Source organism: Xiphias gladius, chromosome 6 (genome assembly GCF_016859285.1).
Source record: "Xiphias gladius isolate SHS-SW01 ecotype Sanya breed wild chromosome 6, ASM1685928v1, whole genome shotgun sequence".
NCBI lineage: Eukaryota > Metazoa > Chordata > Actinopteri > Istiophoriformes > Xiphiidae > Xiphias > Xiphias gladius.
In genome coordinates, this window is record NC_053405.1 from 11,417,913 (window position 1) to 11,443,101 (window position 25,189).

Consider the following 25,189-nt stretch of genomic DNA (forward strand, 5'->3'; position numbering starts at 1 on the left):
AGTCACAGTTAATTCTGTGAGTAACTTGATGAAGGGCCTAAAACAAACTTAGTTGTTGCGGGTTTGTGTGCCCTCTGCACGCCGCTGTCAGTACTTGTCAAAAATATAGTAGTTTGTGAGGGAAGACCCCCCACTCAGTATTTATTTGGTTTGGTTTCAACAAGTACAACAGAGTGATACATCTTCTTTCAAGCAGATCATGTCACGTGACTGTCAGGTGGCTTTCTCGATATGATTGTGACATATTCAAGTTTCTGTCTAATGTACGTCAGACAAACACAGAAGTAAAACAGTTTTTTGTTTTACTTATGGTTTATTGCATTATGAATGTTGAGTTGGTCAATGTCAATGTGTGAAGACTCTTCATTATTAAACTGCAAAATCACAGCTATCACAAGAATACAGATACCACCAGGGAAATGACTTGACAGTAGAAAAAACACTCAGGTTACAAGAAGATGTGTCATGTGCCATATTCTGGGTGGCACAACGTGAGTTTTTCACATGTATGACAATGACAAGGAACACCTATCTTCACTGTCATTTACATATGGATTTTGGACAGCAGGCTGTCAAATGTCCTTTAGTCAAAGTAGCTTCTGTCTAGCCACTCTACCATACAGGCTTGATTGATGGAGGCGCTGCTGAGATGGTCGTCCTTTCTGGCGGGTTCTCCGCTTCCACAGAGGACTTCTGAAGCTCTCTTAGAGTGACCATTTTCACCTCCTGACCGAGGCCCTTCTTGCCCGGTTACTCAGTTTGACTGACGGCAAAGTCTAGGAAGGATCTTGTTGGTTCCAAACTTCTTCCATTATATGCTCCATTCCCAGGAGCCACTGTGCTCCTGGGAACACTCAAAGCTCTAGAAATGGCTTTATAGCCTTGTCCTGATCTATGCCTCACCAAAGTTTTAACGTAGAGGTCTACAGAGAGTTCCTTGGACTACTTGACTTTGTTTCTGTCCTGACATGCAGTGTGAATTGTGGGACCTCATATACACAGGTGTTTGTTTTTCTAAATGATGTCCAATTAATTCAGTTTGCCGCAGGTGGACTCCAGTCAAGTTCTAGACACACATCTATGATAATTAAAGCAACAGGTAGCACCTGACAGCAATTTAGGGTGCCACAGCAAAGGGTATGAATACTTTAGTAAATGAGAGATTTCAGTTTTTGATTTTTAATAAATTTGCAAATGTTTCTAAAACCATGTTTTTACTATGTCATTTTTGGTTATAGAGTGTTCATTGATAGGCAAAAAGGGCAAAGTTGGGCGCTTCAGATAATATTCATATCAAACATCAGAATGGGGAAAAAGTGTAATTTAAGTTACTTTGACCGTGGCACGATTGTTGATACCAGATGGGCTGGTCTGAGTGGACCCAAACTGCCTTGTGCCAACAGTCTGGACTGTGTGATAGGGAATGTTTTTTTGGCAGACTTTGGGCCCTTTATTACCAATCAATCATCGTCTGAATGCTACGGCCTATCTGAGTATTGTTGCTGACCAGAATCTCAAAGAAATGTTTTCAACATCTTGTGGAATACTACCCAGGGTTAGTATGGCGTTCCTAATAAAGTGCAACTTTGTGATAGCAGTGATGGGCAAAAATAGTGGAAAATACAGTCCAGGCCGAAAGTGTGGCACAATACTTTTTTTTTTCTTAGTTTGTCTGTGTGAACTATGTGAACCATTATCCAAGTTCCTCTCCTTATCCTTTGAGGAACAATGGTTAGAGGAGAAAGAAGACACAAATTATTCTCCAAAACACAAATGATTAAATATGTATAGCCTCCAGTGATATCACTTATCTTGGTCTTCTGAATTTTTCAAGATTTGTGGTATAAGTTGACTCTTGCTCGAATATTTACTCGTGACAAAAATAATATCTCAAGTTGAGATTGAAAGTGCATTCTTGACTGTGAAAATAGTAGCTGAAACAAATAAAGCAGTCTCACTTAAAGGTCAACAACGAACTTTCAATCTCAATTTTTTTTTTAATTTCCTCCAAACTTTCCTCATTATTTCCTAAAAATTAGTTGGTATTTAGCTGTAGGAAATTACATTAAGAAAAAAATAGGAAATTATTTAGTAGTTGAGTGAAAAATAGTTCATAAATGAACGTCAGTATCCAACAACAAAAAATCGTAATTTCGATTCCTCATTAATTTGAGCTGACATAAATTTTAGATCTGTATGGTAATTGGTAAATATTTATTTAACTGATCTTTATGCTGCATATTGGTTAAACTGCATGCTTATATGTAGTTTTTAGCTGGAAATTCTTTAGTTTTGTCTTTCAAATTGATGTGATCAAAAAATAAAACACACGCCATGCTGTAATAGTTTCACGGCTCAGCAGTTTTACTTACGAGCATACGCCTACCTAACTTCCACAGAATGGACCTGTAAAATAACATGAAAGTAAAAGTGTACAATAAAGTTTCCAGGAAATTAGATGGAAAATACGAGACCTGTAACAGAAGGCGTTACCTCTTTTTTTATCCCATGTTTTCTTTTTCCTTGTCTAAACATGGTGCCTAATGCAACATGGACGCCAACAGTTCAGTCGAAGAGTCAGGTACATTATGCAAGTAACAGCTGATGTACTAACATCACTTGAGGCAGTCATTCAGACTTCAGCAAAATTTGCACATCTACAGTTCAAACACAGATCATGGGATACAATCGATCGCTTCAGGACAGCTATACAATGGACCATGTGGTGAGACTGTTGTCAGCTAAAATCCCAAGTTTCAGCTTTATTGTCATTGCACTTGATAAGACAGCTCAATAAAATGTGCTTGTAGCCTTCCCCATACCACACATTTTAGAGCAACTTTATAAATTAGAAAGGGTCTGAGCCTCCAGAACAGCTTCAGTGCTCCTATTACAAGTCACTTGAGGATAAACACCATTCTTCCAAATGAAACCCTCTCATAGTGTTTTGATGATGGTGGTTGGAGAGTGCTGTCTAACACACAGCTCCAAAATCTCGCATAGATGTTCAGTTGGGCTGTGATCCGATGACTGTGAAGGCCATAGCATATGATTCATATCATTTTCATACTCATCAAACCATTCAGTGACCTCTTGTGCCCTGTATGGAAGCATTTGCATTCAGGTCTTTCCTTCAGTTTGTCACAGCTCAGATCCCTATTTTGGATTTGTAAAGCTAGATACGTGTATCTCGAATAACCAAATCAGTTGATCATCGCTGTCTCGTAAATACATCTAAACAACAATGCAAAGTCATGAGTCAGTTCCTCTGCATTCATTGTGTTCATCATATACTTGTTGAGTCTTTGAAAATTCTGGAAAAATGGCAAAACGTGCAGGATGATGTGTCATTAGTAGATTATCAGTGACCTGAGGAACAGCCCTGATGCTTAACCCCAGGCCACACCAAAGAGAAGCAAGAGCCAAACCCAGATCAAGGTCTCTGCCCCTAGGTCCCAGAGGGACCCAGCTGCATCTGGGGTGAATTCCCTCCAGCTCAAGCATGGTTTACATTTCACAGGCATTGCTGGTTGTGTCATTGTTGACAATGACTCTAAGCACTCTAGAACACATTCAATCGTGGTGTTTCTGAGAGCTGTATCTGTATTTTATTTTTTAGACAATAACCACATTAAAATAAGGTCCAAGTGAAGTTAAGTTTACGCATTTGCTACTTAGTTTTAGTTTTTTTTTAGTTTTAAATTTGAGGAAGTGTCATGTAGCAATCCTTATGTTTGGTGCGGCAATGAAAAGAAAGCGAGATCACACCACAGCATACACTATTTTTGAACAAGTGGCCCCATGTCTTTGTCTATCTCTGTCTTTTTTTAATGTTACAATATATAGGAGCGCAGAACATCAGATCACTGTGGTGACAGAGACCATGGCTACTAAGAGTTACAGACTGTTAGTATGAAGCAACTGTTCTTATTCACCAGCTAACTTTCTTACTCTTACTACTTTGTGGCTACTTGTACTGCTACCTTACGGGGATTTTCAATGAGGCAGGCTGTGCTCAGACTGTATTCATTTTCGCTCAGTTTCCGTGCCCTGGAGAGGCCAAGGGGCAGTTGTTGTCAAACTTCACGCGTGTTGTCACAAAAGTATTTGAGTTATCCAGGCCTCACAATGAGCACGGCCAGGAAAGGACAGTTTGCAGTTCACATCAGGACACATGAGTGTAGAAATTACTCTTAAAGTGACACCATTTTGTACTCAGTTTGTTAAAGTATAACTTTTATAACAAGTATGAGTGGATTTGTTTCAGTTGTAAAAGCATGAGACAAGTACATTCCAACGACTTTAGATGTACATTTATCTACATCTACTTAGAATCAATAGCTGGATAAATTAAAACTTACCTTGGTGACCCTGTATATATGTGTTATCGGGCCTACCCATTATATGGGTATGCACAGACCGGAGGCCATCCATAAAGACAGTAAATAGAGTTCTGCTCTATCTTTAAACTGAGAATCGATCTAAAGCCACTGTTAATTTAGTTCTTTTACTTAAGTGTATTGTAATGTTCTCTATACTCCCCCCCCTTTTTAACTGTCAGACAGATATAATGGTTTCCTCTTTTGTCTGAGGTGGTGCTGCATCGTAGCTCAAATTTTTCTTTTGACCTCAGGTCTATAGCAGGGAAGTATCTTGTGCCGAACTCGCTTGGTCTGTCACCAATTCTGGTGCAAACAGCACCAAGAGCAAAAGCAAAACAAGCGCAAAACAGGGCCGGCGGTGTGGTTTGGCTTTATTACTTTATTACTTTGAAGAGCAAGATCCTGCCACTATTTATGTCATAGGAATGTATGAAGTGCTGATCTGACAGTGTATTTGAGCCCTGCAGTCAGTGGTGAAAGAAGAATTCATTTCCTTCCCTCAAGTAAAAGAACCACTACCACAGCGTGAAGAAAAAAAATTGCCTAAGGTATCAAAAGTACAAGTATAACTATGTCATTGTTACATTATTATATATCAGATTATATTAGTTCAGCTTTAACATACACAGTGAGCAGCATTTTAATGTTACATCTGGTTTTGGTTGAGCTCTCTTATTTATATGTTCATTATAGGTATTAAAACTCCGAATCATCATGTGACTTCCCGTGTAGTCTGAACGCGGTGGAGTAAACATTACAACACATCCCCTCTGAAATGTGGTCGAGTAAAATGAAGAATAGACGACAGTTACCTCAACATTTAAGAAAACTTTTACTTTTCCAGTCCAGTTACATTCCACCTTGTGCGCAAGTAGCCCCGCCACCAAATACTGACAATTCCAGTGATAATAATCAGCGTTATTTTTTTAATTTAATCGCTTAATAATGTTTTACAAAAAAAAATGATATCGTGATTCTTCGTTGCCAATGTTTTTTTGGATGTCATACATTTGAAGTTAGACGGATAAAAAAACCAAACAAACCCCAAAACACCGCTCTGCCGCGGGAAGCCCGTCGCAGCGGCTGTCAGCACCAACGGGGCCACGCCCAGAGAAGCTGCGCACATCGGCGCGGAGCCCGGGGAGCATGCCGTCGCACGCTCGGGGTCTTCATTATAGCTGTAGCCACGGAGACAGATGAAAGAATCGATCTCCTCTGATGTGAGTACACACAGCCTGCTGCCGTACAGAGCCGCTTCGTGCGAAGCCGTCTAAGCCAAGCAGCCGTGCCCGTTTCTGTGAATCTAAAAGTTTGATGCGAACGGAAGGGAAGGGAGTTTCCGTTTGAAAGTAACGGGGAAGTATTTCAGATAGGCAGGATTTCTGAAGATTTTTATTTTCGTTTTAAAGCCTAAATCGGTGCGTTATCCCCGTCTGCTTGGGGCGGCCTACTTGATTGAATAACACCCCCTAACAAATGGCACATATCCGACCAGATCACGAAAAGAGCGCGTCAGACAATAAGAGAAGAATTTTTTTTTGTGTGTGTGTTAATGTTAATGAAAGCGTTAATTTTATTATTATTATTAGACTATAACTAGCAATCGTCGCGTGGACGCTTTATGGATGTTGATGCCCTCGTGCCACTGGACCCGAGTAAGTAGGCTATATTATTATTCCTTTTATAAATCTGAATAGAGAAAAAAAAAAAAAAAAAAAAAAAATGATGCCGCTAAGGAAATTGCGGCTTCACACGATGATCAGTGCTACACTTATTTTCGACAGTTAGGACCCTATTGCGCTGTCTTACCTCGACCTCTTCCTGTTCCTTGATTTTTGAAGAAAAAGGAGAGATCTCTCGTGTAATGTTACCAGGAGAAGAGCGGCTGCGTTGTGACAGCGAACGGCGACCCGAAGCGCGGAATGAGCAGTAAATGATCAGTTACTTTATGGTGAGTCTGTCTAAAAATGTTTTCCAGGATTTTTTGAATCGATGAATAGATGAAATTCCATCCGTCCCCCCCCTTTTTTTTTTTTTTTTTCTTCTCTCATATCTGCAACCTAAATGTCAGTAGAATCCACGGGGATCTGACAGTGAAGCCTCTGCGTACCGCAGGCTGCGAGGCGATTGGAGGTCAAAGGTTCATCTTAAATCAGAATTCAGTCATAGCTCCTCGGCAGATTGTCGAGACGCGTAAAGTGCTTTTAGGCCACTATCTTCCCCGGAATTCAAACCTGAAGGGAGTAGAGCACAGCATACAGCAGGACATGCAAAGGTCCTGCATGCCAAATATTATTTTGCATAACAAATGGGCTTTAAGGGCATTTTTCTTAAAGCGCGGTATTATTAGGAATATGTACTTATGTAAATCATAACGCAACAACACATCATATACAGTACCTATAAACCATCATACTTTTAAGGCTGCATCTAACGATCATTTTCATTATTATTTTCTGAGATAACCGATTAATCATTTTGTCTACAAGATGTTAGAACGTAGTGAAAAGTGGCCTATATAATTTCCCAGAGCCCGAGCTGAAACTACTGGTGTAAAACTCAGATATTCAGTTTGCTATCGTGTTGGACAAAGAAAAGCATCAGACCTTCATCTCTGAGAAGGAAGGACGGTTGAACCAGTTGTGGTAGATCTTAAGATTTCATGTATTCAGTCACTTGTGTGTTTTGCTGCATGATTTTCTCATGATTTTTTTTTTTCTGTCATTTTTACATTAAACGTTAGAGTTGAGTTGGGAGCTCCCCCTTTCCCCCACCCCCCGGTTCCAATAAATGGGGATTTGAGTTTGTTTCAATGACTTAATGTCCTACATCACCTATGTAATATATTTCGCCCGTAAGAGCGAGGAGACATGACAGCGTTTGATTCGTTGCCACACCACACCCAATGTCAAAGAACAGGATATGAGGATTCGGCAGACAGATGCCAAGCTACCTCATGTCTGCTCTAAGCCTCAGTCTCCTCACTCCTGTTTGCGTCTGCTTGTTCAGAGCAGTAATGTCACAGTTCAGGTTGGGCCTCAGGGAGGGTTCATTTTGGCACTTTACCACGAGCTTAATTTCATGGGCATTCACCCTCTCTGTGCCTTGTATGTCATAACTGATGACAAATGTTCAAAAAATGTTCTCGTTAGACCAGAATAACTTCATTCACTTCTCAGTTTTTGAGCTCTACTGTTTGCAGCACAGGACGTTCGCTTCCTGTTATTTTATATTTTTCTTTGATGCATTGTATTCCATAAAAAATCTGCTTTATGCAGTTTCATACTGTAGTATAACCTCAATACCTTAATTTCTTGCCTCCGTATTTTAAGTATTTTAACTCCAAGCATTTCAAGGCTTCTGCCGTAATTATAGTCCTTAGATTATAAACACAGTCTCAGTGTAGCTGCACAAAATTTACAGGCACATTATCGTTAGGGGACAAAGGGGTTCAGGCAAAATGAAAATGCCTACTGTACTCATACTGTACATAAGAACAAAATTTAAGTGTGGACAGGACCACTGATACGTTGACAGAAATTGTTATGTTTTGTGGGAAGTTCTGGGACACGCATAAGAGAGGCTTGAGAGACCCCTATGAGCTGCATGAAAAGGGTTATTTTGACTGATTGAGGTTTTCTTCATTTTGGCAGACCATACTGGCTTTCTAATAGCTAGAAAAACATACAAACACAAGCAGACAATGAATTTCCTGAAAGCAAATATTTCACACTGGGTACACTTTAGCCCATATTTTGTCTTTAGCCATCTTCTCTTAAATTGTGGTAGCTTCAAGTCAAAATAATAATAAAAAAAACCCCATTGTAAACAGTTCATAAACATTTTAGCCCTGATATCTTCTTGTGCAAGTACTGCTAATTTGAATTTGCTTAAAGCAGCTATAATCAATAATTTTATACTAACAATGTATCAAATTACTGAGACATTGTGAAAGGGGTTGCTCGTAATTTCACCTAAAACTGCAGCTCATTGTTTAGCTGTCCGACCTGCAGCTTTATTGTTGTGGTTCACTCTCACCGCGCTCATAGCATTATTTTCAGACACAGCAGGCAGCTGTTTTCAGCAACAAAGCTCCTGCTCAGCACCAAACAGCACGCAGACAACGTAAGCGACTAGCTGGTGAACATAGTGATGCATTTAGCAGCTAAAAGACCAAATATCTTCCTCCTCAGTTGGTGGAGACCAAAAAAACAGAGTTAAAGGAGAGTGAATCACGACTCCAAATGGATGATAAAGTTGCTCTGTGACTGCTGGATGTGTAAATTAGCTACTGTTTCACCATATCAACTTAAAAGGTGGTGATTTGTCAATGTTGTGTTCCCAACTTTTTCTGCCTCCCCCAAGTTATTGCAAGTGTAAAGATACTGATAACTGTAATTTCCAATAAACATTGTATAAGGTAACAGTGACGCAGGAGTGTGTAAGTGGTAGTACCAGTTCATCTACTGTGTCTCTGTTGGTCACGTGAGCCTGGTAATGCAGATTTTCGTGGGCCCTTAAGAGTGTCCCAGATGAACTGGCAGATTAAATTAAAGCCTAACTGACTTTTGAATCTGTACCATGACTCAAACCTAGGGTTTTTCTCATTTTTTCCTTTTTTCAGTTTTTATAGAGAATTTTAAACCAGTAAGTAGGGAAAACAATCCTGAACATTCATGGCCCAAAGAGTGAAATTTTCAGGCTGGCTACAAAAAGCGACACAGACGGTACTGATGCATGGAAAGACAACTGACCTTGACATGTTCATCATGTACTATTCTTTCGTTGCTCAAACTGTATTGGCCATTTTCACTCTGTTAATTTGAGGAATGACAAAGTTGTGCGTATGATTTATTTTTTTCGTCAGGCTATTCATGACAAATTCATAATGTGAATAATAAATGGCTTCCCTCATTTCTTTCTGTTCCATTGAAGTAGTGTGACAGTGGCTGCAATGTGTACAGATCTGATATCCCTAACCTTAAGCTACTTGAGCCTTTCATATCTAATCAGTCATATCAATTGTTGTATGTCGGACTCAGATGTGTTGGTAAGAAAGCCGTGTTCTGTTTTGTCTCTGCAGAGTTTTAAGGATGAGGAAAAAAAAAGCAAGAACTTTACTGCTAGCGGGAGCTCTTGGTCTGTTGGTCCTCCATCTCTGTAAAGATTTTATTGACTATAAAACCATCCCCCTGCACATAGATGAGGGGGGGGGGCAGAGTCAAACAAGGCAACCCCCCCGAACGAACTCCTATGTATACTCCTGGCCAAGATGTCAACAAAATATGTCTGCTGCCAACGTCAACGGCTTCAGCTCTCTTCCTGATGGTGTAAAAGACTTTCTGTACTATCAACACTGTCGCCATTTCCCCATGTTACTGGACCTTCCTGACAAATGTGGAGGAGCGGATAAGTCAGCAGAAGTCTTCCTTCTACTGGTCATTAAAAGCTCCCCTGTGAACTACGAACGCCGAGAGGTGCTGCGCAAAACCTGGGCTAAAGACAGGTTATACAATGGCGTGTGGATCCGGAGGATCTTCATCTCAGGAACGACGGATTCTGGTTTTGAGAAAGAAAGACTGAACAAACTACTTGAACTGGAGCAGCATGAGCACAATGACATCCTACAATGGGACTTTCATGACACGTTCTTCAACCTCACCCTGAAGCAGATACTCTTCCTAGAATGGATGGAAAGAAACTGTCCGAACGCTCGCTTCCTGCTAAACGGTGATGATGACGTTTTTGCCAACACAGACAACATGGTCACGTATCTCCAAAGCCTCAAGGACAACGATGGAAGCAAACACCACTTTGCCGGCCACTTGATCCAGAATGTGGGGCCTATTCGATTTGCAGGGAGCAAGTACTATGTCCCAGTTCAGGTGCAGAAGTCAGATTCATACCCCCCCTACTGTGGTGGTGGGGGCTTCCTCCTGTCTGGCTATACAGCTTTTGTTATATACAATATGTCCCAGTCCATTCCCCTTCTTCCCATAGATGATGTTTACATGGGGATGTGTCTGGCCAAAGCAGGACTAAGTCCTCTTTCCCATATGGGTGTGAAGACCGCAGGACTGCACATTCCCTCCAGCAAAGTGGATGGATATGATCCTTGCTATTATAAAGATGTTCTGTTGGTGCACAGATTCCTTCCAGCTCACATGTATCTTATGTGGCACAAAATAAATGACCCCAGTCTGAAATGTAATCACTCAAGGAAATGACTTTAGCAACATCAAATTGTAACTTACTGGTGGTGACAGCACTTATTGACACTTTTCTCCCTGCACGTGCTCTTAGGCTGCGAGAGCAGGCATGCCCTTCTTATATGTATCCCGGGAAAAGGTTTTTCTACCAGTTTGTATGATGATTGTTACTGTGTAAGAACCATACAGTTGTTTGTCACGCCAAAATAAGTAAAACGCAACAACAACAGTAATTAACATCTTAACAAGGACTGGGCTTACAGTGAGCTAACCTTTATAGGAAAACTCCACCCAAAACCATAGCTTAGCAACCATGGCTTGTCACAGCAGTCCTGTCAAACTTTGGATTTCTCCATGTGCTAAAACAGTGTGCATGGGGCTGAATTAAGAGTGACAATCAGCCCTTTCCAGGGCAAAAAATACAACAGCCAAAGTGTAAGAAAGAGTATTTCAAACTTTGTTGGGTTACAGCCTAGGTTATGTTGCCATTTCCCCACTACGTGGAATCGGGTGCTATCAGAGTGCATGATTAACCTTAGTGGCTCGATCCTGCTCTGTATTGGATATGGAGCTTTATCCTTGTTTTTTTAGGATGATATCGCGCATGTAGCTGCATATGCTACATCTCAATTTATAAGGCAGCTAGAAACATTTAATAGTCAGCCGGTGGCAGAGTTTTCAACTAAACCATGGAGTTAACGTTAGCTTAGTGCTAGCCACAGCTAACAGACAAAAGCCATCTATCTGTGTCTGAAATCCATGACCCACTATAGGAGCCATTATAAACTAAATATGTGCCGTGCGAGAATGAAAAGCTTGACGTAGCAACAGTAACTACGGGGGGCAGGGCTTCTTAGCTAATAGTAATTTCATCTTTATGTAAAAACATATCAGTAAAATTAGGCTTATTGGTGAATATTTAGTGCTTTTCCCCTCAGCAGTGAGTGAAGAAAACAAGAGTTTTAAAATTTGATTTAAGTTTTTTTCGGTATTATTTTTCCACAGGTTCATAGTTTAGATTTAGCTTGTTATGTGTGGAAAGTGTAGCTTTTCCCCCCATCCTGGCTTTAAAGAGTCTGGGAGATGCAGAAGAACTCTAATCAGCCAAAATATGTATAAACCAAAGTGGACCACCATGGGTGTGTTGGACCTTTTCAGTAACGCTGATTATTATTTTACTTGTATGTTTTCTGTAGACACAGTTCAGTCACATCTCTGGGAGAAATTCAGGCACAGTATTTGTTAAAGATCACGGTCTGTGTCAGTGTCTGTAAACTTTTTTTTTAATGATGACTTCATGTGAGAGAGTATGTTTTGGGTATTAGATATTTATGTAATTTCTGTCGGCTTGGTAGTGTCATTGTGTTATTACTGGGCTGGGTGTTGATCCACAATTATCAACTGAATTATGACCATAGCATATTCTCCCAAAAACCATCGACGACTAAAAGTGGGCACCAAATACTTCTTAGTCATGTTTGCTTACTGGCTTGACTTGACGTGAGTTACTGTTTGGTCAGATATTTAAAATCATACTTGTGTTAAATTTTTGTAATTATGAAAACTTCTTGTACACCTGTTACCTAGTTCTAGGTATGACAAGTGCAGGGCTATAAAGTATAATGTGGCGTCCAAATTCTTGCAAAAATATTCAAAAATAATTCCTCAGGGTTTTGTAAGACTAATGATGTAATGTTTTTTAATAATCTGCTTAAGTTCATTTTTTTTCAGTATAGCATGTAGCCTGTGTTAGAACAATATGTCTATATAGACATTGTTTTTGTGCCTGATATCAGTGGCTCTCAACCCAGAACCACTGTTAGAACTGCAAAAAGATATTTTGAAGGATTTAAAGCATTTATGTACTATCAAATACAACAATCATAATCATGGCTCAGTCATAAGGGTACTGGGGGGTCTCCAGTAAAGATTCATATGTAAGGATTGACTAAATCTATTTTATTTTCATGCTGCTAGGGAACAGGATATATATTGTACTTTTTTACAATTAAACAATTTTGAGATGAAATTGTGACTGACTATAACAAAAAATATATTTAATATTAACAAAAAAGAAATGTATTGGTGTCTGTGTATTTTTTTTAGACCTTTTGGGAAACGCACAGGAGATGTATTGGAGATTGTTTCGCTGAACATACAGTTTAGTTTTTCAAATAATCAACAAACAGAGCAGATCCACAGCATCGCACTTAAACCAGAGATGCCTGTGACTCCATTCATTCACTGAATGATTCATGTCCACATATACGTAGACAAAGTGTATACATTTATGTCTGGTTATGCATTTACACATAACCAGTAGGCAATAGCCCTGTGCAGAGCTGCATACATTCCAACACCATTAGGTTAGTTTTTGCAAGTGAGCTCAAATGAAAGTAAATGAATGGGAAGCACAGATTAAGAACACAGGGGCTGTTTGTCATAACAATACTACTATGTATGAAATTCCTACAGTTTGACAGCAGCGGTTCAATTATGGGCCAGACAACATGAAAAGAGTTTCCTCAGTTACTGTGCAAAGGCATCCAACCATGTTATCAAAATCCAGTGTTCTGACCAGGCCATTGGATGCACATAGCTAATTATGTACTTAAAATGATGTTTAAGAAGGCAACCGCTGACCTCCAAATGCATGATGTGAGAACTTCCTTCCTGAAGACAACATGAGAGGAGTATTATGCAAAGGCTCAATCTTTTTATTCTCCCCTCTAAAAACAGATATGCTGGAAGGCTGGAAACTGAAACTATCCAGTGCTCCGATTTATTTTGTTAGTAGTTTGTGCAGTAAATGTTAAATATTGCGTGAAGGGCATCTGACAATACTAAACTCAGCAAACAGGTTGTGTTCACTAAGCCGGAATGGACAAATTTAGTGGTAGCTGAAATGTTAAAAACCTGAAAACGATTCACCTTTTTTCAGTGTAGTGAATGTGAGACCTTCCTTTCTTATGAAATATAGGGATATATGGGTCAATTGAGCTGTTAAATATATTTACCCCTTTTTAAATTTGACGTATGGGAGGTGGCAATGTGAAACATATTGTTACTTGTTTCCTGGTAGTGTTTCCTTGTAGTTTGCTGAATGTGAATGTGACCTCTTACTGTTTCTTTATATAGGTAGATTTGATGGAGACCGCACTGTATCTCTGTAATTTATGTTTCCTTCCCGGACAGGTATCCATCAGACTGGTCAGAGAGTGAGGTAAAATCCAAAATAAAAATTTAATGATGACTTGTTGGGGATACATTCTATTTGCAGCAGCAATATTAGGAGGGTGTGGAAGGTTTGATTGTGGTTTCTAAAGGGAATAGAAAAAGCTCTCTCTTGTCCAAATTGTGTTGCAGTGATTCTAAATAACTACATGAAAAAAAACACACGCACCCTGTCAACACTTAAATGAAATTATAGTAACAACCATAAAGATATTAACATCAGAGCATTATTATCTTTCTAATCATAAAAATTCCCGGCCTTGTGAGACGTTACACAGCCTTCCCACACATTTATCACGTACAACATATAGACCGAAGGGCAAGTACACAGCACCTTTCACTTCCACTATTACCACTGTACTGTGACCAAATGATGGCGTCACAGTTGTATGCCTGTCCATGGGTCTGTCCGGATTCGTATAGTATATGTAGTGAAGACTTTGAAGAATGTATTAATGGTGTTAGGTGTATTTTATCATAATTAGCATTTGATTTCTTGAGTTATGTCTGTATTGTCCATGCCCCTGCATCTATAATTTTCGCCCAAACTTGCGGCACTTTGCGCCTCCTTTTCCGCCCAAACTGGATATAAACAGTGTGTAGGAACAGTGCAAAGTGCTGGTTGCTGTTAATGTTTGTTTTAGTACGTGGACACATTTGGCGTTCTTGTGGGACTTGCGAGGTCGCTTGCCACCAGAACTCGAGTTGTTACTGACCGGTCATTCGGTGTGTCTAGTGTCTAGTGTATTTATTCAGTCTTAAGCTTTATGTCTTGAGGACTAAAAATCTGTGCAACTTAGTGGAAACTGTCTGTATGCGTAGTTTGTTCAGTCTTTGAAGGTTTCAGCTTGTCTTCAGGTTTGTCCAAGCTTTAAGTAACTTGTTCCACCACTGAAGAAACGCACAGTAGAGGAACTTGCTATGCAATTTCCTGCCACACAGTGAGGACAGCACTAGTCAGCTGTGCATTGTGTCCCGGTCACACGTTGGTCCTTATCTCATATGAGCCAGAAAAAAAGAGAGAGAGAGGGTGAGAGTGTGAAGGGAAGGAAATGCCAACGCACGAAAGTGAGCGTGCTGTGGAAAACTCCTTTTGTTGAGAGTACAATGGACATCAATAACCACCCTTATCCCTGAAATACTTTGTTTAAGCTTAAATTAAATTTATTCTAATGACCTGAAACCAAAGTTTCCCTGGCCGACACTGTTTACTGGCAAATTGGTGTTGCGCCACACATGTTTTAGTGTCATGTCGATTCTTAGTGGAATGCCAGTTTTAGTGCTTTGACGCTACTGTTTGACAGGTGATGGCACAAGAGAATGATGTGTCACTCCTCTTCCACTGCCAAATACCATTCCCCGGCGACTTATTTCGCTCTTTAATGGAATGTGCCACTTCTGACTATTGTTATGTCGCTGCTCCGTGTCACATGAAAACGGTATGCCACTTTTGTTCCACTGGCAGATATGCCACTGCCTCCTGGCAGGTGCTGTGTGAAACTTGCAGCTAATGCCCTAATGTAATGGATGAGCGAGGCAACAGTCACTGATGTGATGAACGTTATACTTTTCTGGTGGCTAAGCAAGTGTGGCCATGTGGCTAGCCAAGAGCATAGTGCATAGCATAGTGAGCGTGGCCAATTTGACCACTAACACTAACTATATGCCAATGGGCATTATATTTAATGTAAGAAGTGATATATGTCCGAAAAATATTATAGTGACATAATTGTTGTGTGTAGCCGATCTGATCTTGCCGTGGTATAATGCAGCTTTGGCAGCTGTTATGCTGGAGTCAAAAGATAACAGAAGATATGATACTGATATCCTCTGAGGTCTGTGAGGTCTCTGGATTTGCATTTAACGTTGGATAGCCAGGACTGGGATTGGATTGCATGGGCAGGTCTAAGGGACATATGGCAGAGAGTGTTCAGCAGACAAGAGGTTATTGTGGAGCAGAGCGCATTTGAAGCGCGGTGGGAGACCAGAGGTGACCAATATGGAGAAGGCAATGGAGACCGAGTCAGAATGAGACCATAGGCATGTGAACTTAAAGAAATCCAAGGAGCGATGCTTTGCACCGAGTGAAAAAAAAAGATCTAATACGTGCAACAGGGAAAGGTTGTCTGTCCTGCAGCTGTGTATCAGAATGAGGTCCAACTGTTTTCCAGCCTTGTGAGTTGGAGTTGTGAAGTCCCCTTTAAGCCAAACCAAACCAGAGTGGTAGAAGCCAGAGGAAGGAGAACAACTGGATTATTCCCATGGGTTCAACGTCCATCTGCTCTGCCCTCAGGTTTCTACTGGGAGTCGGTTGAGAGAGAGGATTGTCACCACTTGACATTTCACATATATTGTGTCTCTCTTTTGTCTTTTACGCGAAATACTTTGTGATGCCTGAGTCAATAAAAGTGCTTAATGAATAAAGTCTATTAACTTAGCTGTGGGGGGGGGGCTCCTCTTTCTGTGATTTGTTATTTCACTGGGATGTCACGTCTTGAGTTTTCGGCTACTAAATATTCTATTGCGGTAAGAAAAACAGCCTAAGCCATGGCTGAAAGACACCCACACGTCCTGGCGTCGCGCTGGCAACAGTAGCAGCCAGCGGGTGAACATCGTCCAAAGCTTCCAGCAGTCCTCCGCATCAGTCCCGGGACCTGTTTTTCCAGCTGTGTAAGCGGTCGCCGCGGCGACCCGCCTTCCGCAGTCAAGGCTTGTGGAGTTGGTGGGTGTGCGAAACAGACCACGGAAATCGAAAGGCCGCCATGTCATCCCCCGACGCCGTCTTCTCAGGCAGCTTCCACCTGACGCCTCACGCGTCGATCTTACCGTTTGCCTGCCTGATTGGCTAAACTCGGGGCAAAGCTGCCCCCCACCCACCCCCACCCGCCATCCGCCCCCCGCCCCCCCCTCCAGGCCACCTCTACCAGAGCAACCTCAACTGCCGGCACAGACCGCCTCTACTCCGGACAGCGAAATGCTCACCAGGCGCCCGCACGGGTCAACCAGAATGCCCAGGTAATACCTCTTGAATGACGGTTGCTTTGCATTGTGCGCGTCGGGTTTCGTTTTCTCAAATGCCCAGCGCTGCCCCCTTACAGTAACTATGGATTTTACCCATGTTAATTCGCTGTTGTTGAAGGATAATCTGATTTGAAGGACGGATTCAATTTTTTTTTAATTCGTTCATCCATTGGGGGTCAAAGAATGTAGCCCACATTAGCCCTATATTACAGCAAATTCAGAGCCACCTTGAAAAAAAGAAAATCAACAAATCCTAACACCTGGTGTCTCATTAGAACTAATAATCTTTGTGTAAAGGCAGACTAGGAAAATAAAAAAACACTTCCTCTTTTCACTGTTCCGTTTCTACATTCCTTTTTTAATCTCAGATCCAATATTTGGGTAAAGGAAATGAAGGGCCAGAAACCTGAATTGTCTGTCTGCATCTCTTCTCATACTTTCCCCTCTTCACACAGACACAAAAGATGTGGCTTGTTGGGTCTGTTTCTGCTAACTGGGCTTCGCAGGGTTGCAGTGGGCCTGAAGCCAATAACCTTAGCAGGTTTTCAGTCTAATAGTTTCAAATAGAAAGTATGATTTTCTTCACCCAAGCCCTCAGATCCGTTTGACAGTTAAGACACGGTCTGAGGCAAGTGATGATTTAATTTTCTGCTAAGTGACATTTAAAAAGAACCAAAGTGTATTGCACAAATGAAACGTTTGACCTCCAGATGACGCTCCGTGAAAAGTCACTAAGACTTTCACTAAGATTTCGATGATATTATTGCATCCTTCTCGCAGTCTTAGATATCCACTAATCTTTTGTCTAATTAAGATTCCTGCCTGGACACATTCCTCACAACATAACTTAATTTTAAAAACATTCTTTCTTAACTGTATGCTCAAATTCAGTACAGGGATATAGCCTGTTTAATCACGACGATGGCGGGATAAAACATTTTATCATTTATTTAATTACTTGTTCATTTGGTTTAGGATAATACTTGTTTGTCTAAAGATGCAACCAGATAAAAATAGAGGATGGTCAGTTAGAATGTACTCTGAGTAAACGTTACTGTGTTACTTTTAATAGGGATATAACTATTAAATTAAACATACACAATTAGGCTACAAAATAAATTGCGTTGGCGATGTCAACGTCAATGGAACAACACCACACCACCAAGCCCATATGTCAAAATAAATTCGTCATAGACAGCACCGTGCAGCCTGTGCATACCACTGATTGTTTGTTGTTCCTCAGTATAAAAAAGGACAAAACCAAACAATTAGGACAATAAGATATAAATGAAACTCACGCTGCAAACAATATGTGGGCGTGATGGTGCCCCTGATAATCTACCATCTAACAACAAGACGATGATTATCTAGTCTCTCAGTCAAGGTCTAGTTTCCTCTCTGGTATGGACTACGTTTTTTTTTTTTTCCTTTTTTTGTCTGATAATGAACAAACTTTTACGAATATATGATACACATGAAAAGTTACAAGTAATGTCTGTTTTTGCTGCAGGAGCAGAGAGGAGGAGAAAAATAGTTAATGCCTGATAATCATGGGAAATATTTAACAGTGTGTGTGGATTATTTTTTCCTATAAAAGACATCAGAGGGTATAGTTTTTATTTCCCATTATTAACACAGAGTCACCTCATTTTATTCACAGCTGAAGTGATGGAATAAAAATGTAAAAGCATCGACACTGTCAGGAATCCTGGGAATGACTGAATCTTTGTGCAATTAAAATGCAGCTTTAATTGTCATTATGTACTTATTTATGTATTGCGGTAAAGTTTTCATTCTTCTTTAGAGGCTCTGTTTTGAAACCAGGGTGACACATGAAAAGCATGGAACAGCAAAGAACTGGCTGATATAATCATAATAATAATGATAATAATAATAATAATAATAATAATAATGATAATAATACACTAATTTGTATAGCACCTTTCATACAATAAAGAAATTACATGAGTTCTTCACATGAAAATAGACATAGAATGAACATAAAATCAGGGATATAATGCCATAATTATTGTAACATATGATGGAAAATAAAACCCACTTGATAATAATATTAATAAATTAATAAACTTAACGTATTAATAAAATAAAGTTAAAAAATAGAATGCATAAAAACAAGTAAAATTCAACATTTTAAAAGAAGTGCAGCTTCTCTCATTCCATTTCTGTTCTGCCAGTTTCGTGTGTTCATTGCCACGCCCCTCTGCCAAATGACCAATTTTTCATCCCCAATTTTATTCCGGCTGTTGCTAGGAACCTGCTATAAACCAGCAGCAGATGATGGCAGGGTTTTTGAGGGGCAAATAGTTAACAGGGGAGTTAGCAATGTAGCTTGGTCGTAGCCCACTAACGGCTTTGTACTTAAGGAGGAGGACCTTAAATAAGAGGGCACCTGGGCCTGTGCCACATAAGCCTGTTCAGACCAGAGCCTCTGTATGAAATGACTATTAATATTTCTTGTTTGAAAGTCACAGAGCTCAGTCAAAAGACTACAAAGATAGGCATAACAATCTCAAAGAGAAACAAAACGACCACAGAGAGACTTAAAACAATTACAACGAGATGCAAACAGCTACAAACAACACATCAGCGTCATTTATGGTCGTTTTGCATCTCTTTCGGTCTCACGGTCTGACGTAGGAGCTGTGGGGGGTCTTTTAATTGTCTGTGCCCAGCGGCCTATTGTCTCACAATCTGGACCCACATAAGTGGCAGAAAATTGATGGATTGATTAACCAATTAAGAAAATAAATAATTTGTTCATTCAAATTTTAGCTGAAATTGACACTTGTCAATTATGATTTGATGAGTTTGCTATCAACTGTCTCCCAACAGCCAAAAGTTATAACTAACTGTTACTGTCTAGAGCAGGCAAGATGAAATGACCACAGGACCACAGCCATTACTGATCGTAATATCAGAATGCTAATCATCTCAGCTGTTTAGCGAAGGTCAATGCTACGCTAGGTTGTTCTATTGATGGTCTTTGAACTTTATCACAGTTGAGCATAATTTTACTTGAGATCAGTAACGTTTACCCAAGCTTTGTTGTGTTCCAGAAAATCCCAAAGGAAAAGAAAGTGAATACATACCATCTTAGAAAAAATGCATAATTCTCCAACAGCTTGAAATCAGCTCAAGAACACTAATTTGATTCTTTTTTATGTATCTTAGTACTTCAATAACTTAATAGTCATCAATATATTAATTTATATCTGACTGAGATGCACTGATGGCAAAACTTGTATTTTCTCACTGCAGAAGTTCAAGGAAAAGAAATATCACAGCGATAACTTTATTGCTGTTCGGAACTCTTATTTTGGTCATTTGTCTCTGTGAAGATTTTATTGACCCGCACATCTTCAGCTTCCAAATAGATGTGAGAAAAGATGACAGTCAAACAAAGCCACCCATGAAAGTCAACTCCTATGTATACTCCTGGCCAAGATGTCAACAAAATATGTCTGCTGCCAACGTCAACGGCTTCAGCTCTCTTCCTGATGGTGTAAAAGACTTTCTGTACTATCAACACTGTCGCCATTTCCCCATGTTACTGGACCTTCCTGACAAATGTGGAGGAGCGGATAAGTCAGCAGAAGTCTTCCTTCTACTGGTCATTAAAAGCTCCCCTGTGAACTACGAACGCCGAGAGGTGCTGCGCAAAACCTGGGCTAAAGACAGGTTATACAATGGCGTGTGGATCCGGAGGATCTTCATCTCAGGAACGATGGATTCTGGTTTTGAGAAAGAAAGACTGAACAAACTACTTGAACTGGAGCAGCATGAGCACAATGACATCCTACAATGGGACTTTCATGACACGTTCTTCAACCTCACCCTGAAGCAGATACTCTTCCTAGAATGGATGGAAAGAAACTGTCCGAACGCTCGCTTCCTGCTAAACGGTGATGATGACGTTTTTGCCAACACAGACAACATGGTCACGTATCTCCAAAGCCTCAAGGACAACGATGGAAGCAAACACCTCTTTGCCGGCCATTTGATCCAGAATCAGGGGCCTGTTCGTTGGGCAGGGAGCAAGTACTATGTCCCAGTTCAGGTGCAGAAGTCAGATTCATACCCCCCCTACTGTGGTGGTGGGGGCTTCCTCCTGTCTGGCTATACAGCTTTTGTTATATACAATATGTCCCAGTCCATTCCCATTCATCCCATAGATGATGTTTACATGGGGATGTGTCTGGCCAAAGCAGGACTAAGTCCTGTTTCCCATTTGGGTGTGAGGACACTGGGATGGCACATTCCCTCCAGCAAAGTAGATGGATATGATCCTTGTTTTTATAAAGAAGTTCTACTGGTACACAGATTCCTTCCAGCTCAGATGTATCTTGTGTGGCACAGAATACATGACCGCAATCTGAAATGTGGTGGCTCAATGATTTCAAACTGTAATTTCTAGGTGGTAAAAGAGCATGTTGGCACTTTGCTTCCTGCACACGCTCTTAGGTTGTGAGAGCAGACATGACCTTTATTCTATCATGTGACTCCGTGGGTGGACTTTTCCTGTAATGATGAATTGGGAAAGTGTGTGTTGTGTGTCTGTATAACAGCTGTCAGCTTGGTGTTGTGTCATTGTTGTGAATAGGGCTGGGTATTGATCTGCAATTCTCTCTGACTTTGGACTGAATCATGGCCCCCCACACTGTCCCAAAAACTGTCAACTACCAAAATTGGAACTAAATACTTCTTACTCATGTTTGCTTATTTATGAGATACTTTTATGCTTTAAATTATAATTTGTTAATTTTTATACTGTATTGAGGAAAAAAGAGCACCCTTATACAGAATAGATTCTCCCAAAAAGATTTATTGACTACAATTACGGTGAATGATGTATTTTTTTATTAAACTCGATTATAGAGCAGTCATTGGTCCTCTATCTGTGTAAATAGATCTATCCCAATTGTCATAATTGTACTCAATGAATCATCTTTTCTAAGGCATCTATACAGTGAATGTGCACGTGCACTGAACAATAGGTGTGGAGTGCTTATTACAGTATGAATATACAGTAGTTTGCATTAGTGCTTGGGAACAAAAACATCAGACTAAACTGTAGCTATACTATAGTTTTGTGTGTGTTTTAAAAATTCTTTTGAGAAAAATTATGCAGTTTTGGGATCAAATTTAGGAACCGTCTGATAATCAACACTGATGAGAGATAAGAACCTAAACCAACTCTCATGTCCTTCCATATCATAATATAAGGAAGAACTAAGAAGCTCAGTACATATGATTTCACTCACAAAATCATTTATTGGACAACACCCAGTATAAACAACAATGTGGCAAGCTATCCATGTTGTTTTTTTTCTGTTTTTTTTCTTTTCTTTGTTTCTTACCACTGTTTGTTTTAAAAGGCACGCATGGGTAATTCAGGCTGAGATTTTTTTTTTTTTTACAGGGAAAAGTTACAGGGAAGGACGTGGGCTGTAATTTATAACATTATTTAAATGTTGAGACTGTAATTTGCAGAATGTAATCTTGGGTGTTCTTGAAACTGACCATCCTGAAGCTCTTTTACAGAGGATAGGCCGTCAAAAAGTCCATTGGAGGAGTCTCCCTAATGAATTAAAGAGCTAAAAAGACAAGAGAAGTGACATGCTGGAGGGGGATTTTCCACAATCTTGTAACCCAAGAGTTGGTCTTGTTAATGATTTATAACTGATCTATAAAGCATCAGTAAGTGATGCATCAACCATTATTAAGTCTGTTAATTACAGATTATAAACCTTTCATAAATGGTGAGGAGAAAATTGTCTTGGAATAAAAGAACGAAAAAGTTGTAAAACATGCTTGATGAATAAAATCTCGATAAAACACATATTTGCAGATGGGACCTTAAATAAAAATAAACTCCAACACAGTACTCACAAACATGACAGAGTCTACAACCGTGCTAGCAGCTCTGTGAGGCTATATACACTAATGTCATCTGGTCACGATTACAGCAGGTAAGCAGGTATGTTTTACTGTCACAGTTCATTCATTCATTCATTCCCTAATCAGCTTGTTCCTTGTATACATACCGGGCCCCTGTACACTAATTTCCTGCCAGACTGTCTATTGTTCTTCCTCACCGAAGCTTTCCAGCAGTCTAACCTGTTTTTGCCTGTTTCTGTTTCTGTCAGCCTGTTTTTGGCCTTTTTTTTTTAGTTGCCTTTTGTATGCTCCTCTTGCCTTTTTAGATGATCTAAATCATTTTGCATTTTTATATTATTTTTAGATTATCTCCCTTCCTGTTACCAACCCTGTCTGCACCCTGACTACGCCTCCTGTTTGCTTGCCTTGCCTGCTGATGCCTGTCGAGCCTTAATAAAGCAGAACTGTGAATTTTTACCACTGCATGCTACTGAGTCCTCTCTCTTACTTGAATTTACAAGCACCCTGTTTGTTCAGGTGCGTGAAAAATGATTGTGTCTTGGATAAGCTTTGGTACTCCACTCATTCTGAGAAAACATGTCAGCAATTGATTGTTTGCCATCCCAAACCCTTACCAACAGATTAGCTGAAGATTCTGCGTACTGGAAATCTGTAGAATAATATTGGGCATCAATACAATTTCCGTTTTTCAGTCCCCTCCTACTTGGTTTACTGTCAGGGCTGTTTCATCTAAGTTGCTATTAGGATTGGCATAACTGCCTGTCCTTGCTTTCATTAAGAATGTGCTACTCGAAACCACTCCCCACTCCATCTTGCTCTCCAAGGGATTGTGCTTTCCTTTCACAGAGTGAAAACAAACAAACGTGTCTGTGCAACTCTCAGTACTCTGAGCTCCCTAACCTCTCCGTGGCACTAGGCCCTGAGACCATATATTACTGGTAACATTAATCTTTAAAAATGCGTCACATAATATAGTTTCATTTTTTAAAAATTTAAGTAAATTCCTAAAACAGCTGTGCCCTGTAGTTTTTGGCAAATTTGGCTGATGTGTGAGGTTTATGGCAATGCTCGTTAGGATAGATTCATTGTTGGTTTTGGTCTTCTCGTGGGAATTGCTGAAAATAAGAAAAATATAGAATATCACTATCCTTATCATTTTCCTCAGAGAAATGGTTCAACATTTTGTGAAATATGCTTGTTGGCTTTCTTGCTTAGTTCACGATGAGAAAGTTGATATTCACATGTACATGAGAGTGTTGATTGCGCCATTTATAGTTTATTTGTCTCTTTCGGTCTGGGAAGGGTGGGGACGTGGTACGTGTTTGAGGTCTGGGGCCCATTTTCTTACAATAAATACGTGCTAAATGAATGTATTTAAAAATCCTACGAGAAATAGATGGTTTGAAGACAAGTTGGTCAGAAGAAGACACGTATTCACATTTTTTGTGTGTTACATACTGTATTCACAAACTGTAACTGCTGTCAGCTTAGTGGTGTGTTAGTGTTGTGACTAGGACTGGGTACTAACTGCAATACTTTCTCACTATGGACTGAATCACGCCCATAGCACATACTGTGGTAAAGAAAACTGTCATCTATCAAATGTTGGCGCAATATTTTTAGTTAGATTACTACAACAAGTAAAGTATTGATTTGTGAGGAAAAAAAAGTGATACCAGGCGACAGCTCCTTTGAGAAAGTGTAAGTCTTCCTTCTTATGAATTGCAATTACAAAAACAAAAAAAAAAACTCAATATTGGCCGGTGTTGAGATGTAAAGATACACATGATAGAGACAGACAAAGAACACAGTGGTTACAGCGTTTATAAGATAAGCACTATATACACATTTCGTATATGGTTAATAACACATGTTTGCAGATAGGAGGGAAAAATGTAACCCACTCACAAATGTAGGCTGATACAAATAATGAACGACAATATAGTATAATTATCAACAAATACTGTACACTAATAAACACAAAATATCCTTATATCTGCTTACAACTGCATTATAGTTTGTTAGAAATGCTTTATTAAATGTTTACATCATGAAGGGGGGTCAAAGTAAAGTGTTAGTTATGTTACTTAGTCTTGCTAGTTTTTGACGTCACACATTTTCGATTAGAGAAAAAGAACTAATCAGTGAAATCAAGTCGGCATAGTCTCCAGTTAAAATTGAAAAGATAACCAAACAGCAGTTTTCTTTGCGTTAACCAACATAAGAACACATCCCTGACTCGCAGTATCTGAGGTTAAATGAGGCCTCACCCACTGGAACTTGAGGTCTTACAGAGTAAAGCCTGCGCAGATGGCTAAAGCAGTCAAACACGCCTGCCCCAGAGAGACCCCACCTGTTTCTAACAACACCCTCTGATATAGAGACACAGGTAAATGATGCTGTTTGCACAATCAAGCTGTTGTA

At 39.9% G+C, this 25,189-nt stretch overlaps 2 protein-coding genes across 3 annotated transcripts; both read left to right on the plus strand.

Moving 5' to 3' along the window:
- The first annotated feature begins 5,507 nt into the window (after positions 1-5,507).
- Positions 5,508-12,625, plus strand: LOC120791330 (N-acetyllactosaminide beta-1,3-N-acetylglucosaminyltransferase 3-like). Of its 2 annotated transcripts, XM_040129715.1 has the most exons (4): positions 5,508-5,602; positions 5,972-6,037; positions 6,224-6,333; positions 9,466-12,625. In XM_040129715.1, the coding sequence occupies exon 4, from the start codon at positions 9,476-9,478 to the stop codon at positions 10,607-10,609; it is 1,134 nt and encodes a 377-aa protein (XP_039985649.1). In that variant the 5' UTR covers positions 5,508-5,602; positions 5,972-6,037; positions 6,224-6,333; positions 9,466-9,475; the 3' UTR covers positions 10,610-12,625. The 2 variants fall into 2 exon arrangements, with proteins under 2 accessions (XP_039985649.1, XP_039985650.1); XM_040129716.1 differs by lacking the exons at positions 5,972-6,037; positions 6,224-6,333 and having other exon boundaries at positions 9,468-12,625.
- Positions 12,626-16,773: 4,148 nt separating this feature from the next.
- LOC120790634 (N-acetyllactosaminide beta-1,3-N-acetylglucosaminyltransferase 3-like) lies at positions 16,774-23,198 on the plus strand. The gene is made up of 2 exons (XM_040128378.1): positions 16,774-16,840; positions 20,126-23,198. Exons 1-2 carry the CDS (start codon positions 16,800-16,802, stop codon positions 21,279-21,281), a joined length of 1,197 nt encoding a protein of 398 aa, XP_039984312.1. The 5' UTR covers positions 16,774-16,799; the 3' UTR covers positions 21,282-23,198.
- Positions 23,199-25,189: the final 1,991 nt, after the last annotated feature.

Excerpts from the sequence above, each read along its gene's own strand:
- LOC120791330 (XM_040129715.1), top strand. The coding sequence starts at position 9,476 with ATGAGGAAAAAAAAAGCAAGAACTTTACTGCTAGCGGGAGCTCTTGGT.
- LOC120790634 (XM_040128378.1), top strand. The coding sequence starts at position 16,800 with ATGCTCACCAGGCGCCCGCACGGGTCAACCAGAATGCCCAG. Across the intron at positions 16,841-20,125 it reads GGGTCAACCAGAATGCCCAG|AAGTTCAAGGAAAAGAAATA; the intron begins GTAATACCTCTT and ends TTCTCACTGCAG.